Source organism: Ptychodera flava (assembly GCF_041260155.1).
Source record: "Ptychodera flava strain L36383 chromosome 23 unlocalized genomic scaffold, AS_Pfla_20210202 Scaffold_23__1_contigs__length_28996876_pilon, whole genome shotgun sequence".
NCBI classification, from domain to species: domain Eukaryota; kingdom Metazoa; phylum Hemichordata; class Enteropneusta; family Ptychoderidae; genus Ptychodera; species Ptychodera flava.
The window spans coordinates 18,273,620-18,290,200 of NW_027248277.1; the positions used below are offsets into that span (position 1 = coordinate 18,273,620).

The 16,581-nt window shown below is 38.4% G+C and overlaps 1 protein-coding gene across 1 annotated transcript; it reads right to left on the bottom strand.

The window, feature by feature from the left end:
* Nucleotides 1-9,537: 9,537 nt before the first annotated feature.
* Nucleotides 9,538-14,605, bottom strand: LOC139123548 (zinc finger protein 121-like). Its single transcript, XM_070689720.1, has 3 exons — nt 14,393-14,605; nt 13,247-13,369; nt 9,538-11,772 (listed from the first exon to the last, which is right to left on the bottom strand). The coding sequence occupies exons 1-3, from the start codon at nt 14,484-14,486 to the stop codon at nt 10,409-10,411; spliced, it is 1,581 nt and encodes a 526-aa protein (XP_070545821.1). The 5' UTR covers nt 14,487-14,605; the 3' UTR covers nt 9,538-10,408.
* Between the last annotated feature and the right edge of the window lie 1,976 nt (nt 14,606-16,581).

Here is a 16,581-nt window from a genome sequence, read left to right on the forward strand (position 1 = left end):
TCATGATTATTGATGATTAATCTCTTAGACATACCATATTTTGATCACAGAAAACAAGACACTTTTAAAGGTACGAAGTTGTTCTGTTAAGTAAGAACCTTGATGTTGGGTATGAAAATATATTGTCAAATTAAGAACGTTATGGTATTAGAACGATAAAAATGCATAATTTATATTATGATTAAAAATAACAGTGTTGACCATATTTTGCAAATAGAAACCAAGATCCTCAAGGCTATTTGACTATATGGGTATGCACTTACTAGTATAAGAACCTTGTGTGAAATATGAAAAATGTGTACTTTTAGAACCAGCCGAGATCAGAACCTCACATAGGGATTACATCTAACTATCATTTTTAAGTGAGCTGACTTGGGGGAGGGGGGGGGGAGTGGGTGGTCTGCTCGCAAGGTCAACCAGCCAACCAGGGCGTATTCTTATTGGAGTGGGACCTAGACCGAAAAGTAGTACGTGTTGAACCTCATCTGTGGATTATTATCTAGTGATTAACATTCACTTTCAGATTCAAATATCAGAGGGATTCTGATTTGTTGGTACTCCCAAGGTAATTTCGGAGCTGTATTGCAGTTTTCAGTGTAACACTCATTCATATTAAAGTGTCTTGTTTGCTCTGCGTCAATAGGAAGCAATTGCAGACAAACATCACAAATCTGTGAATACGGATTCATGAATTAGGCCATGGCATTACTTAACTTGGACCCTGCGTGGTTCTGATTGCACTGTTGCTTCTCGTTTTGACAAAAATGCACAGCTTCTGTCATTGGCGGCACTGTGCTTGTGATCGGCGATGGAAAAGTATTAATTTGGGAAGACATTGAGCCTGGGAACAAAATAAATTGTACCCCATTTTGATGCTTGTTAAAACACAACTCATCAAAATATGAACATTATATTCTTAGCCCGAGGGAGCCTTCTGTAATTACAGGAGGAATGGGCTGTGGGAATTCCGTGCACACCTGTTCCGTAAAATGTGACCCTCCCCCTTGTCCGACATTCTAAAACTTGACCCTCCCCCCTTCCCCAACCACTGCAGTAATTTCCCAAGGAATAATTGAAACTGTATCAGCTAATTGATCTAACAATTGGTTTAATTGTTATGTAAGTTAGGGACAAATTATGGAGGGGAGGGCTGGTGTTTTTGGAGGGAGGGTCACAATTTATCATGCAAGCATTTTGCAAGCAATGTATTTCATACATTTGATGGAGGTCACAATATTTTGTGCAACTATAACAAGGCAAGATATGGCTGATACAGTACTGCTTCACCCAAAAATATCAAATCATAATACATGGAGTCTGTCAGGCAAATTGACAATTTCCCACCACAAAACATGCTAAATCTGTATATTTTATATGTTTGATAATATATTTAAATGTACTTTGCTTGGAATGGGATGTAACATATGCATTTGTGTACAAGAAATTGATTTTGGAATTTCATCTAAAATGTTGGTTCCCTATACCGGCCGTACATGGCAGTCTATGATGAAACTAGGAATAATTTTTTCCAATACAAAACTAGGTAAATCTGTGCACTTGTGTACACTTGATTATTGGTATAAATTTTCATGATTAGACTAGAGTGGTTTCAAGTCCATGGTTGTGCAAGAAATGTGATTTTGGAATTTCACGGAAATGTAGATTCATTATACCTGGCAGTCTATGATGAAACTATGAATAATTTTTTTCCAAATCCAAAATTGGTAAATCTGTGAATTTTTTATGCTTGATTATTTGTATTAATGTTCATAATTAGGCTAAAGTGGTTTTAAGTCCATGGTTGTGCAAGAAATAGGATTTTGGAATTTCACCAAAATATTGATTCACTATACCTGGCAGTCTATGATGGAATTATGAATAATTTTTTTTCCAATACAAAATTAGGTAAATCTGTGCATTAATATGTATGCTTGATTATTGATATTAATGTTCTTGATTAGACTAGAGTGGTATAAGTCCATGGTTGTGCAAGAAATTTGATTTTGGAATTTCACTGAAAAGTTGATTTACTGTACATGGTAGTCTAGATCTATGAGAGAACTATGCACAAATTTTCAAATATAAAACTAAGATCTTAGCATTTAGGCTCATTTGATAATTGATATACACTTTTCCACCTGTTGCATATGTTTTTGTCTCTTGTCTTTCATCAGTTTTAACTGTTCAAAGTGTTTAATGTAGGATACCACTGCATCTTCTTTGCTTAATTGTAAAACTTGTGGGTAATGTATGTGTTTGAAAGAATCTGGTGATTTATTATTCGGGAATTATCACACGGACAATCAAAGGTTTGGCCATAAAATCTGCTCACGTGTCAAAGGTGACCCTCCCCAAAAGATAGGTTTATAAAAAATGACCTTCCCCCTTGAACAGTCTTCTAAAAAGTGACCCTCCCCCCGATTCCCCCGGACCACCCCTCTGTAAGTTCTGAAGGCTCCCTAAGTTAAATGTTTTTAATGAACAGACATGCATAAAAAACGCAGAGTGATAACTCATTTTGTTCATTACCTTGCACAAAAAGTACAAATATAGTTTATAACTAGGTAATAATTTCATGAAATTTTCACAAATGACACAGGAAGTCATATAATGATTTTGATCAAACACAGAGTCAAATAATTTAATTATAAAAACAAAGGGGCGACGAGCATTTCTGGGGGGAGAGGGAAAACCTCACACAGGTTCAATTTTTTTCAATTTTAGTCCCCGTGGATGCAGTCTGGTGGGGACTTATAGATTGGGCCCGTCCATCCGTCTGTCCATCCATGTGTCTGTGCATTCATCCGTTTCGTTGTCACCCCTGAGCCAATTTTTTTCAAACTGTGTGCAAGGATAAAGTATTGTGGCATACATATGCACGTCAATTTATTTCACGATATGATCCAATATACCAACAGCAATGACTTCACTTTCCCAAGTGCACAAACATGACAACCACTCCCCCAGACCAATATCATGTGATTTCCCAACATTTAACAAATTCACCCCTCTCCTCTGAAATGAAGCTCTACCAAGCATGTCATTCAATCACCGTAATTAAAACACCATAAGTTAGCGGGGACTGTGTCATCAGCGATGACTTGTTGAAAATAAGAATAGGACGTTGGTCATTTATTCAGTTATCCACTGTCCCTACAGGGACTGTGAGTTACCTAACAATCTTTATTTATTTATTTAAAATGACAGGGAATTGGCTACTTTTCAAGGTTAAGGACGATTGCAATTAAAAGACCTGCGCAGCAAACAAATCCTTTGGTTTGCTCTCAACCTTGCCCCACCCTTGAGCTCCCTAAAATGGAAGTTTGGAAGTGTGATAATTCAATGATGATCGAACAGTAATTTGAATCCCCCCTCCCCCCCCCCCCCCCCCCACACACACAATAAATTTTGAAGTTCAACTGCTGACTGGTTTTTCCACACCAAACATTTCAAATGAAACTCTGAATGGTGATTGAGTGTCACTCAATTATTAATTACTGATACATGTAATTGTTTGCTGTGCACTGATGTGTTTGAACGTCAATGTGTGTGTTTTACTAACTCCAGTTCATGTTGGGGGAGGGGGGTGGTCAAACCTGAAATCATGAGAAACAGTGCCATTAGATTTTGTTCAGCAGTGTGGAGGGACTGTGGTCTATACTTGAGAGGGAAAAACTAACATCACAAATTAATTGCCAAGCATTTGTTGTGTATGGATAATTCCGGGCAAGACAGCTCCTTGCAGACGACCTTAATAAATCTGCTATAACAGGTCTACAATATTTGACAGAAGAGCTAAAACTCTTCAGAGTATCAGTTGCAATTGCCTTACGAATGTGTTAATGAATATATCATGAATAGATGAGCATTACTGTTTGATGAATATTTCATGAATCATATTTTAATGAATGATTTATGAATAACAAAATTTATCATTGCTCATTAAAAATTCTGTTCATTTTAACGTTCACGCACATGCATGAACTGTTCATGAGCACCTCATGAATAGTGCATGAACTAAATTCATGCACTCTTCATGAATTATTCATAAACCACTCACCAGGGCTGGTATGTAACATTCTTACAAAGCTACACTCCAATCACCTATATCAACAATAGCGTCAATGACACTGTAGCTCCCATCCTGGACTATTTAGTGTTTGTTCTCTGGTCAGATATTTGAACATGTGTGAAAGGGATAAAGTGCATGAAGTGAAAATACTTAAATGAAATGTACTGGAGACAGTGAAATATGTTTAATGTAATTATTCAGAATATAAAATGGAAAAAAATTAGATATATCGAATACTGTGATACAACCATTAACTCAACAAGTCATTTACAATGACATAGTCCCCACTTGTAATAGGAGTATTAGTCTTGATGGGGCAGGAAAATGTGGTCATTAAGAAGTATCACTGGAGTGTATATGTTGAGATCTATGGGCACATAGGTCTATGTCGTTGTTCCCAATTTGAAACACATGAGGCATGTCTAAGTTATGGTTCTAAATCGGGAAAAAAGATCAGACCTCTAGCAGTATTGGCCAGCCAAGAAATACGTATGCGCATTATAAATGAGGTACAAGATGTGACATCTTAAGGTCTAATATCCTATCAAAATTGGAGGGTATAGAACTTGTGGTTACTGAAATATGCATATATATGTTAATCAAGGTCAAAGGTCATCGAGGTCACATGAGATTTAAAAAAAAAACTATATTGCTAATTAATCCATATATGCCAAAAATTCAGACCTCTAGCTCTATTGGCTTGCCCACAATTATATATGGGCATAATTAACGAGGTAAAGCATGTGTTTTATAAGGTCTCCCATCCTACTAAATACAAAGGACATAGCACTTGTGGTTACTTATTTATTGACATAAACATATATTTGAGGTAAAAGGTCATCGAGGTCACATGACATTTTGTCAAAAATTTCTCTCCTATAGTTATCCCTATATACCAAAAATCAGACATCCAGCTCTATTGGCTCGCTCAGAATGAGATATGCGCATAATTATTGAGGTACAGTATGTGGCGTCATAAGGTGTCCAATCATACCAAACATGAAGGGTGTAGCACTTGTGGTTACCGAGTTATGGAAAAATATGTATATTTGAGGTCAAAGGTCACCGAGGTCACGTGACATTTTGTCAAAAAAAATGTTTTGCTAAGTTATCCCTATATACCAAAATCAGACCTCTAGCTCTATTGCTCGCTCAAAATTAGATATGTGCATAATTAATGAGGTACAATATGTGGGTCATAAGTGTCCCATCATACCATACATGAAGGGTGTAGCACTTGTGGTTACTGAGTTATGGACAAATATGTATATTTGAGGTCAAAGGTCACCGAGGTCACGTGACACTTTGTCAAAAAAATTGTATTGCTAAGTTATCCCTATATACCAAAAATCAGACCTCTAGCTCTATTGGCTCGCTCAAAATTAGATATGTGCATAATTAATGAGGTACAATATGTGGCGTCATAAGGTGTCCCATCATACCATACATGAGGCTGTAGCACTTGTGGTTACTGAGTTATGGACAAATATGTATATTTGAGGTCAAAGGTCACCGAGGTCACGTGACATTTTGTCAAAAAAATTGTTTTGCTAAGTTATCCCTATATACCAAAAATCAGACCTCTAGCTCTATTGGCTCGCTCAAAATTAGATATGTGCATAATTAATGAGGTACAATATGTGGCGTCATAAGCTGTCCCATCATACCATATATGAAGGGTGGTAGCACTTGTGGTTACTGAGTTATGGACAAATATGTATATTTGAGATCAAAGGTCATCAAGGTCACATGACATTTTGTCAAAATATCCGCGATATCTGCGTGAACGGATGGACTCACGGATGGACGAACAGATCGACATGACCCAATCTATAAGCTCACTGGACTTCATCCGTGGGGACTAAAAATTGTGTCACTGCATCCTTTTTGCAATATGAATACGATGAGAAACTAAATTTTTATTTTTCGTGGCCTTATACATAGGAGTCTATGGAGATCTGCCTTATACATGGGAGTCTATGGACGTGTAAACTAAAAATATGCAAATTTCACCACGATTTGCCCAAATTTGGGAAAGGTCACTCCTATGCACTTCCATACCAAGTTTCAAATCAATCGGACTTGTGGTTTCAGAGCAGGAGATTTTTTGACCAAAAATGGGAGAAAATTACAAAAAAATTCATGAAAAATAGCAAGTCCAAGATACTGACCCAAGATGTGCACAATCATTTCATGTCAGCCCAAAGTACTTACATGCTAATTTTTCATGTAATCTGCTCAGTGGTTATTGAGTTTTTTTTCAATTTTGACTGTTTTTACATTTTTTCACTTAATTTGCATATTTTTGGCAATGACAACTTCATTTGAACAAAATCTCATCTACAGCCCATCATCCATGTACACACCAAATATCAAGATGAAATGTACAGCGGTTTGGAGTTTTTGATGTTGACGGACAGACATACAGACATACAGACATACAGACATACAGACGTACAGACATACAGACATACATACATACAGACATTTCCCTAGCCTATAAGAATAGCTTCCATTGCCATATAACATATGGCTATGGAGCTAACAATATACTAGTATTTGTAAATGTAAAATTAAACATTTTTTTATCATTCTCTTTTCTGAAAAACTTCAGAAATTTTCTTTTAAGGTAGTGCCTTAAAGTGAAAGGCTTAAAATTTTGCTCAAACTTTCTTCAGAGAATATTTCAATCATTTTCAAAATCAAGAATAAAAGTCTAGGGTCACCATGCAATGTTTTGAGCTAGAGAAACAAATTACTCAAGATTTATTGATATTTAAAATTCAAAATGGCCACCATCCCTGTGTTAAAACAAAATTTTCGATTTTCGAAGAATTAAGCAGGTGAAAAGTTTTCTTACATCAAGAGCTTTAAAAATGAACCCCCCACAAGTGGTAGATCAGAAAAGAACTGAAAAGATGCAAGAGTCCAAATATCTGTCACTGAGGGGCGTTTTACCTTTTAAAAGAGAGTAGGCAAAAGAGGTTTCATATGCTGCTACAGTTCCTGTCAAAAATAGTGGTGATTGTTGCAGACAAAACTCACGAGCTAGGTTCATTGCCATGTGGTGAATGCACTTTATTGACATAAAATCTTATATGATTTTGGTCATGGGAGACAAATTATATTAATCTCTAACAGAGGTGGCACTTAATGAAGTAACACACATACAAGCTTCATACTGAAATAGTACTGGCCATAGAAAAGCCATACACAGTTTACTATTTCTACACTTCCTGTCAAAAATAGTGGTGATTGTTGCAGACAAAACTCACGAGCTAGGTTCATTGCCATGTGGTGAATGCACTTTATTGACATAAAATCTTATATGATTTTGGTCATGGGAGACAAATTATATTAATCTCTAACAGAGGTGGCACTTAATGAAGTAACACACATACAAGCTTCATACTGAAATAGTACTGGCCATAGAAAAGCCATACACAGTTTACTATTTCTACACTTATTGTTGCAGAGATCTTTGCCAATTGTTCTGCATCTTCAACTGAGAAGAACGTTCAAAACAGCTAACACCTACCTACACATTATACATGTATGTACATGTATCATCGATGGAATGAAAACGCCCCCTAATTTTGATAAATGGGGCAGAAATTGCTCCTCTCAATGAACATGAACAGAGACAATCATGGCAAACGTCTCTGACTGTAGGAACACTGCACATCAACAGGGAGTAACAACATCAAAAACAAAACTGTGCAAAAAATTATGAAAAGTTACAGCTACTAGCTCTTAAGTTAGTGAAAATAGCTTTTGGCTCAACACTGCTTGGCAAAGATTGTGGACCTGGCAGTTTGAACCACTCATTTTTCAAGGGTGGAGATTTGGCCGAGCAGTTTTGACTGTGATGAATTTGCTAGGTGACTGGGTGCCGTACGGTGTGAGTTTGAATCTGATCAAAAATCCACAGCATTTCACACTTGCTCAGCCACAGGAACATTTTCAGTTCACATCCAGTTGTTTTGATGAAGTTTCGTGGTCCTTGAGCACAAGTTAGTTCCAGATTGTGTTTCTTTAACCCTTTTCCTGCCGAGCGCCCTTGTCCGTTATCCTGCCAAGTCAGTAAAAAACCGCCCCATAATATGTGCCTTCAAAAGATTGGCTCTCCTGCATGTTATCCTGCCAGGCATTTTGGCAGAAATCGCCCATTTTCAGGGTTGTTTTAGCCGTACTTATACGTGTTAGACTTCGATAATTTCTACATGCCCGTAGACAGGGAAGGAGCTCAAGGGTTACTGCAGAAAAAAATTGAGGTCACCGGCTTTGTTTGCCCCTGGGAGTGCGTCATTTTATTGCCGTTTCATGTTTATTTTTTCGGAAATAAACTCCTCAGTATTACGCACGTCCGCTAGGCACAAACATCACCTCACTCGTCTGTTAGTCAGAGACCCTGAGGGTCGTGCTAGGGGTGCAGCAGCACCGGCAAACCTGTCCTGTTTCCCCAGGGTAGGGTCAATTGAATACGTACCTTCAACGACTTGGCAGTGTAGCACAAAAACTACGTTTTTGCCGTTGTATTAACGACATGGCTGAGCCATTGAAGCACAGCTCCACGTAGTTTAGCCAGCTCAGTTGGGAGTTGGTTTACGAGTATTACCGTTCATTACTGACTTAATCGAGTGGTCCTCAGTCAGGTACGGGTTTGTACCGACATGGCTTGGGCTGCAGCTAACCAGTGATAACCAGTCACTACACCCAAGTCTTCAGTTCACTTTTGCGATGCACGGGTTGCAACGCAATATGCTTCCATTGTTCTAGCCATCGACGTGTCCACATGCTGGCAGCCATATTGTACTGCTAGCTGGTTTGCATAACAAAAGCAGTCCCTGCTAAATGCAGGTGGTATCCCCGTAGCAGACTAGCATTGACCTTATGTCCCCTTTTGAATTCTCTGTACGCAAACAGCGTACGTAGTTACCAATGCGTCGGCAAGAGGATACGTTTGCCTGCAAACCAGAGCCAATACTTCGGACGATGGAATAAATAAAAAATCCAAAGCTACGTCCATTGAATGGCACGGCCAAGGCTGGTGAAGGACGTTGCCTGGCTTGAACTTGCAGAGCTGAAGCCCAGCTTAGTACGTTGGACACCAGTTTAATGGTATTTCTGAGTCGTTCATATCCGTTCCATCGGAGGAACAAGTCGAGCCGTCCTGTCAAAAATACGTTCTCATTTTCAGTCACGCACACTGAATAAGTGACTTTCGTCTCGCACCATCGGCATATCTGCCAAGTCGTTTGCAAGAGGTAGCCTTCTAGATTAGCATTGCCGAGTTGGTCAAGTTCGGCAGCAATCTCTATAGTGCCAGGCAGCCAAGTATGTCCAAGTCTGCCAGAAAATGTCACCATGCTATCCTGCCAAGTCCGCTAAAAAGCGGTAAAAAAAAAACCCAGCCCCCCTCGGGTGTGGGGGACTGGCGGACAGGTTTCTGCCCTTTCCCTGTCTATCGACTCCCTGCGAACCCATTTCGAGGGGAAAAGGCGTTCCTTGTCAGAAAACCTGTCCTCGGATGACCCCTAAAGCGCATAGGGGATAGCAAAACGTAGTGCCGTCGACTTGGCAGGAAAGGGGGTACCCAAAAAGGGTCCGATTTCCACCGGGTTGGTAGAATAACGGTCACCAGTACTTAGATTCTGGCTACACCGAATTTCAAGTGGATTTTCACCGACTTGGCAGGAAAAGGGTTAAGGTAGTATGCACCTTGAAAATGAAAGACTTAAACTTTTGCTCATACTTTCCTCAAGGAACTCTTCAACCAGTCTCGCTTTCAAAATCAAGGATAAAAATTGGGGGTCACCTTGCAAATTTTGGTAGTAAAGAAACAAAATATACCTTACATTTATTGATATTTGAAACACAAAATGGTCACCTTCCCTGTGTTAACTCTATGGAGAATATACGGCTGGTTTTCAATCGGGTTCATACTCACAACATTCGGCGTCAGTCGCCTAGTGGAGAGGCAACAGACAGAACGGCTCGGCTAAATAAAATTTTCGATTTTTGAAAAAATATTTTTTTTACACTAAGAACTTTCAAATGAGCCCCCATAAGTGGTAGACCAAGAAACAATTTCAAAAGTTTTAGAGTCGAAATATCTGTCCCAGAGGCACATTTAAATATGATACGAATACAATGTTCTTCTACAGTCTTCGATGTTTTTACTTTTTTTGCTGGGCTGAGAACATACATACTTGCTTCAAGACATGATAATCACACTGTGAGATCTGACTATCCATCGCCCCCAAAGGCATGTGTACAGGTCCACACTCACTATTGGCAACAATAGGTTTGGGCCAAACCATTGTGGTGAAAGGGTTAAGACGCTCCCTCAGTATGAAATTGTTTCACATGCCTGTGTAAAGATGATTTCCGTTTGAATATGTATCCACAAACTTTACATTCAAGTTGTTTCTGGGTTTGCTGATGAGATCTACCATTGTGACATTTCAGCAATGAGACTGATTTGCCACACATTGAGGATTTGTAAGGTCCGACACTCTGGGCAAATTCTCTGTAATCACCAATGCCTTGCACAGGGTTTGGTTTTCCTTCAACTTGAAGTCGGTCCAAGTGAGTTCTGTGAGATGGAGTTACATTGTACGTTTTAACATGATCTTGACATTCATTACATGCCACGGTTTGTTGCAAATATCCGTCTTGAGTATACTTTGGCATGCCTTTGAGATAAAACGCCTTTCCACAACATTGGCATTTGTATGGTACCATACTCTCTGCATGTTTTCCAGCATTTCTTTCATTCAGATCACGTTCAGGCAGCTGTCCTTGTAAATGGCTTTCTTCTTCATTTATCTTCAGAAATGAACTTGGTTCACGTATCCTACCACAATCTTCATACCCCAAAGATTCATTGATTTGTGGAAAACCAACAGTTATTACTTCCTTTTCACACATTGGCACGTGTTTAGAAAGGACCGATTTATCGTTTATTTGGTCTTTGGATTGCAAAGTGTCCTGAACATGTTGTCTGAAGCCACTATCAGAATGAAATAAGTCAAGAAAACATTCTTCTAGTCTTTTGTTTTCTTCATTGACATCAGCGACCTGAATGTCTGGTAGAGATAGAGTTTCATTGCGTGCAAGCACATTTCCATGTTGTGATGTAACTTCACGTGTCTGGAACATCTCACCACACTCTGGATTCTGTGACTTTCCAGTTAGGTGGGAAAGTAGATGATTCTTCAGACTGGTTTGATCACCGAACATTTCTCCGCAGGCTTTGCATTCATTCAGTTCTTCGTTTACATGCCTCTGACTGACTCCTTTGAAATTTTCGTCCTGAGCGATTTCACTTAGATGCTGGAGTTCAGCAGGTCTTTCTCTTATCTGTTGCTCAAGGTAGCTCCTCATATTACCAGACGGGTGATATCCTTGGCATATTCCATTATCACCAGGGGGTGTTCCATTTGGACAGACGTGAATATATGGCAAGTCACTCACTCTTCTCATACACGTTTTCTGAAACTCTTCAGAATTGGCCAGATTTTCTTTTGATGGAATGTTTATGTGCGTTTCCAAAGGGCTGGTTTTGGAAGATCCTGGGGTTAAGTTGTCGTTTTTGTCAAAATTTCCATTACATTGACAGCTATCATTGTGGCCGTCAGCGTGTTCCGTTGAAATGCAGCACAACTCTGCCAAGCTGTTTATGATGATGGATTTATCTGAATATAAAGAGAACAAAATAAAATAAACAAAAGAGCAACTATAAGTAAGAAGGTTATCTTATTCATTTCAAAATATCAACTTCATTGTCAATGACACAGTCCCAAATGGCTATACAGTTAAATGGGAAACAGATGATGCAAGCTTCACTTAAGCTTTTCCTGTTTTCCAGCCATAGATCACAGTCCAATGATTATATAGCAACACCTTTTCTGCAGAAATGTCACTATTACATATTTTTTTTGTATATATTTTTTAAATATTACACCACTCTTGACATTCTGTACATAGTACGTCGTATTTCTATGGCAAATAAACATACATACATACATATAAACATACATATATAATAACTCATTAACAGTTGATGACAATATTTATAGTAAATATGTATGCAAAGGATGATTAATATCATGAGTGCCTATATAGACACCCTAGAGCCAAATACAACCATTTTCAGTAATAGAGCGCGAAGCCACTGCAGTAAACTGCAATAAAACTGCTTACACTAATAAGTGTCAGCTTTAGCCGTGGCCACTTTGGTGTTGAACAAGGCTACTTGATATTAAGACCAAAAAGTCTGCTTGTACAAAGGCAAAACTAGCTCTGTCTGAGGCTCGAGTTGTAAATGAGAGTTTACGATTGGCACCCGTGTTCAAGATTAAGATACAAATGTAACATTACCATGCACTGGTCCATGTACAATCTTTTTTATTTCAACTTCCCGAGACAAACTGTCTGCATGGGACATACAATGTTGTCGACTTTGCCAGCTGGCTACAGCTGAAACTAATTAGTGTAAGCAGTTTTATTGCAGTTCACTGCAGTGGCTTCGCGCTCTATTACTGAAAATGGTTGTAAAATCAACAGCCACACCTATACTTTATCTTGAATTGTGAATAAACTTTCAAATAAATATTCATTGCATGTCGATCCAATATCCTCTTCATTACCAAACAAATTTTAATACGTGCAGATGTAGTAGGATGTAATTGTGTCATATACCAGTGCAAAGTATAAATTAAGAATAAAAAAAAGATAAAAGATCAAATTTCTTTCATTTGTACAGGAAGTGTTTTGGCAGTTGTATAATGATATGCACATTGCTGACTTGACCTGCTTAAATTGCAGTGACCGGCCAGCTAAAAGAAGTGAGAACAGATTGTAGGGTACAGTACTGAGTGTGCCTGATAGTGCCACAAAACGTAGAGAGTATCCATAATTGCGTCAAGATGTGAACAGTAATTTCATGGTCATGTGGAACCACATTGCCTCAATTGACAATTTGAAAGTATGAGCAACAATAAGTAACCTGACAGTGAATGCACTGCAAAGACCCCTATTTATACTTGGGGCAAATACTCTGCTGCTTAGTATCAACATCTGAGAAAACATGATAAAAGACAGAAGCTGACAATGAATAACAAATTGGTAATTTAGAAAAAGATTATATTAAAAGGGTAGTTTTCATACCTTGCGCAGACAAAATGTTTTCCTGAAATCGTACTGTGATCTTCTGAACTATGACTTCAAAGGCCTCTTTGAACTTATCAATGTCATTGTGATGTCTGGCATTCTCCCACACCTTCAGGCACTCTGTAATAATTAAGTGAAGAAATCTGAATAAGGTCATTTCAAGGAGGTAAATGGCATACATACCACAGAAATAGAAACAAAAAGTCCAGAAAGGATTCTTTCCCCGAAATCAGAAAAAAAAATCTTTCTTAAATTATAATTTGGCTGTATCAAAACATCTGATGAAGGTCATCTATTGGACATTACCTACATGCATGCACATGTCAGTTCCACATACCGTACATCACTTTAAATGATGCCTCTTGTACAAAGTGCTGGGTAAATCCAAAGTGATGAATGGTGCAGATCAGATCAGTGAAGACAGACATTAATTCTTTGATATTGATAACATGTGTGTCTGAGATATATATATATATATATATATATATATATATATATATATATATATATATATATATATATATATATATATATATATCTCTATATATATATATATATATCTGCATATCAGATTTCCACTTTCAATTGGAATAAGAAATGTCAACAAAGACATCCAACAAATATTCATTATCATGTCATATTAATCAGCATAAATACTGTGCATAAGTTTTGTTGGAACTGTCATTCTCTTGCTCTGATTATGACGTAATACTTGACATATTATTAAGAAACCATGAGAAAGACCTGTTTTATTTTGTTTTTGTCTTGCTATTGTCAACTACACATGCACTGAAGTCTTAGCTTTCTGTAAACTGTATCAGTGTGTGTATTGGGAGCAAGATCACTGGCGACGACCTTTAGTTTCAAGCACACGACCAAACTGCTGAGTCTTTGTCGCGCAACGCTCGGACCGTGCGTGCGTACGCGCGCGTACAGCATCGCACAAGAGCGCGCATGCAGTGTTCAAAGTGAGTTCAACGCAAAATTACCATGTACTGATAGTAACCATGGGCACTTGGAATGTCTAATGTGGTATTCGCAGCCAAAGGGCCCCTTTACATCGTTTACTGTACATGAAAAACTCCAAGCTCCTGTCAATCATCATCATTCATGACGAGTAAATAAAGCCCCATGTCAACTCACCTGCTCTGTAGTCATCGATGCTGAAACCTCTTTGCTTTTCGGATTCTTTAGTCTGGGTGGACCATATGGCGACTGGAAAGGCAGGTGCAGCCATAGTTACAATAACGTGAGCTAAAAACCTGTGATACCCAAGGGTGATACCCTGAGAAGAAGCACACCATGCGAGCGTCTCGCAAGAACAACGAGAAATAAGAAGTCAAGTATGCGAATTTTGCTTCGCATTCGGATTCGAATGCGGCTACTTCACACAGGCATGGTTTGGTAGACGTGTTGTGTTCCTTGTTAAGAATTCCGTGCAGCGTCAAATTATTTTGTTCAAGCTTTTCAAATGTGGGATTATATCAGAAATAAACGCCTCCAATATACAGATCCCATTTAGGAAGACCGATGCTAGATTGGGAGATACTCGATTCTGCTACTGATTCCGATTCCACTGCCAACATTTCCTTGGCTGGATATTGCGTAACACATACAATCAAGGAGCCGGGAATTACATTTCCGGTCAGATACTCATATCAGATCGGGTTATGCGAAGTATTTGACCTCGGGGCCACTCACAGGAAAGCCAGGTACCCATGCTTGTTCCGGAAAAAAAAAATCAAAACGCCCCTCAATCGGTATTTTTCAACAAAAGATAAAAACGTTACTGTAATATTATCTGTGATAAGGGAACCTCTAGGCCTAATTAAGCATAGCCTACTTATTAAGTGTCATGCATCCATCCTGCAATCATCAGACAGATGAAGTGAAAGGATTCTTAGCCCAACACTCTTTTATATGCTTGGGACGTACCATTCTATCATGAAACTGAATAACAAATATTATAACTTTGTACTTGAAGTAATTTGTGTTACTATTTATAACGCTCTGCTTTAGCATCGAGCACTGTAATTTCCCACGAGCACATCTATATATATATATATAGAGAGAGAGAGAGAGAGAGAGAGAGAGAGAGAGAGAGAGAGCAACGTAAGCAAGTGCAAGGTCACATGGGCTTCAACAATTCAAACTACCCTTAGGGGTGGACCATTTGATATCCTGGGGGGGGTTTGGAAGAGTGGTGGAGAGCCATTATTTTTTTTCCCACGTGCTTCACCATGAATTATTTTTTTTCTACAGGGCATATGCTGGCAACTTTTTTTTCACTTTCCTTCTTCGAGATATATTTTTTTTTTTACCAAATTTCGGTGCAATGTTTGTTTGCTTGGTTTTTCACACCCAGTAACAAGATTGATTGATTGATTGATTGAATTTATTTGGCAATTAAGATAAAATATATAAAATGTACATTTCACATTACTGCCGAGGATAACACAAGGAAGCAATTGATGCTATTCTATCGCACACAGACTATATTCAAGAAACTAAATAAAGATATGTAAATACATGTACATTTTTGATTAACTTTACAAACACATATTTGTAAAATCATGTACATTTATGGCATTTACTTGTCAGTGTTGTCCTTACATTGAAAGTAGCCGGGTAATTTAAGAAAGTAGACGGGTGGACTGCGAGGGAGTGAGCGACTGAGCGGCGAGTGAGCGTAGCGAACGAGGGGGGGGAGAGCGCGAGAGGGGGGTGTCCCCCTCTCGCAAGGCGAAAAATGAAATTTTGGAGTGGAAATGGTGTTCTCTGGTGGCACCTGAGGTGACATTTAGCTGAGACTGAAACAGTACTTTTGTTGTGTGTCTTAGACGTGGCTCACATACAACAAAACAAATAAACATGATTTTGTTTTGTTTGTATTATTTATGACACACTTATGGTTTTATTTGCAGTGAAGATGTAACATTTAATCTTAAATCACCCGCTGTCTGCTCATTTCATTGCCCATTTCCCATTCTTCATTACCACATAGTAGTTTCCCCAAAACCATCAAACTCATTCGCTTTTGTTAAGAAAAACATTGGTAAGATAATTCACTATAACAATGAAAAAATGTGTAGAGAGTCGATACAATGCGTAATAATATTACGCATTGGATTGAGTCTCTACGCATTTTGTCATTGTTATGAGTTTTCTATACGCAAACGATAATAGTAAAATGTTTGCAGGCTGTCTCTCTTCTTGTGGTATTTTGACAAAATCCATACATTCAGATTTACACATTTCTGGAAAACACTGGTGAGCAATTTCAATTTCAGCATACTTCCTCTAATCAGAAGGTCATGTATACTGTACAATTG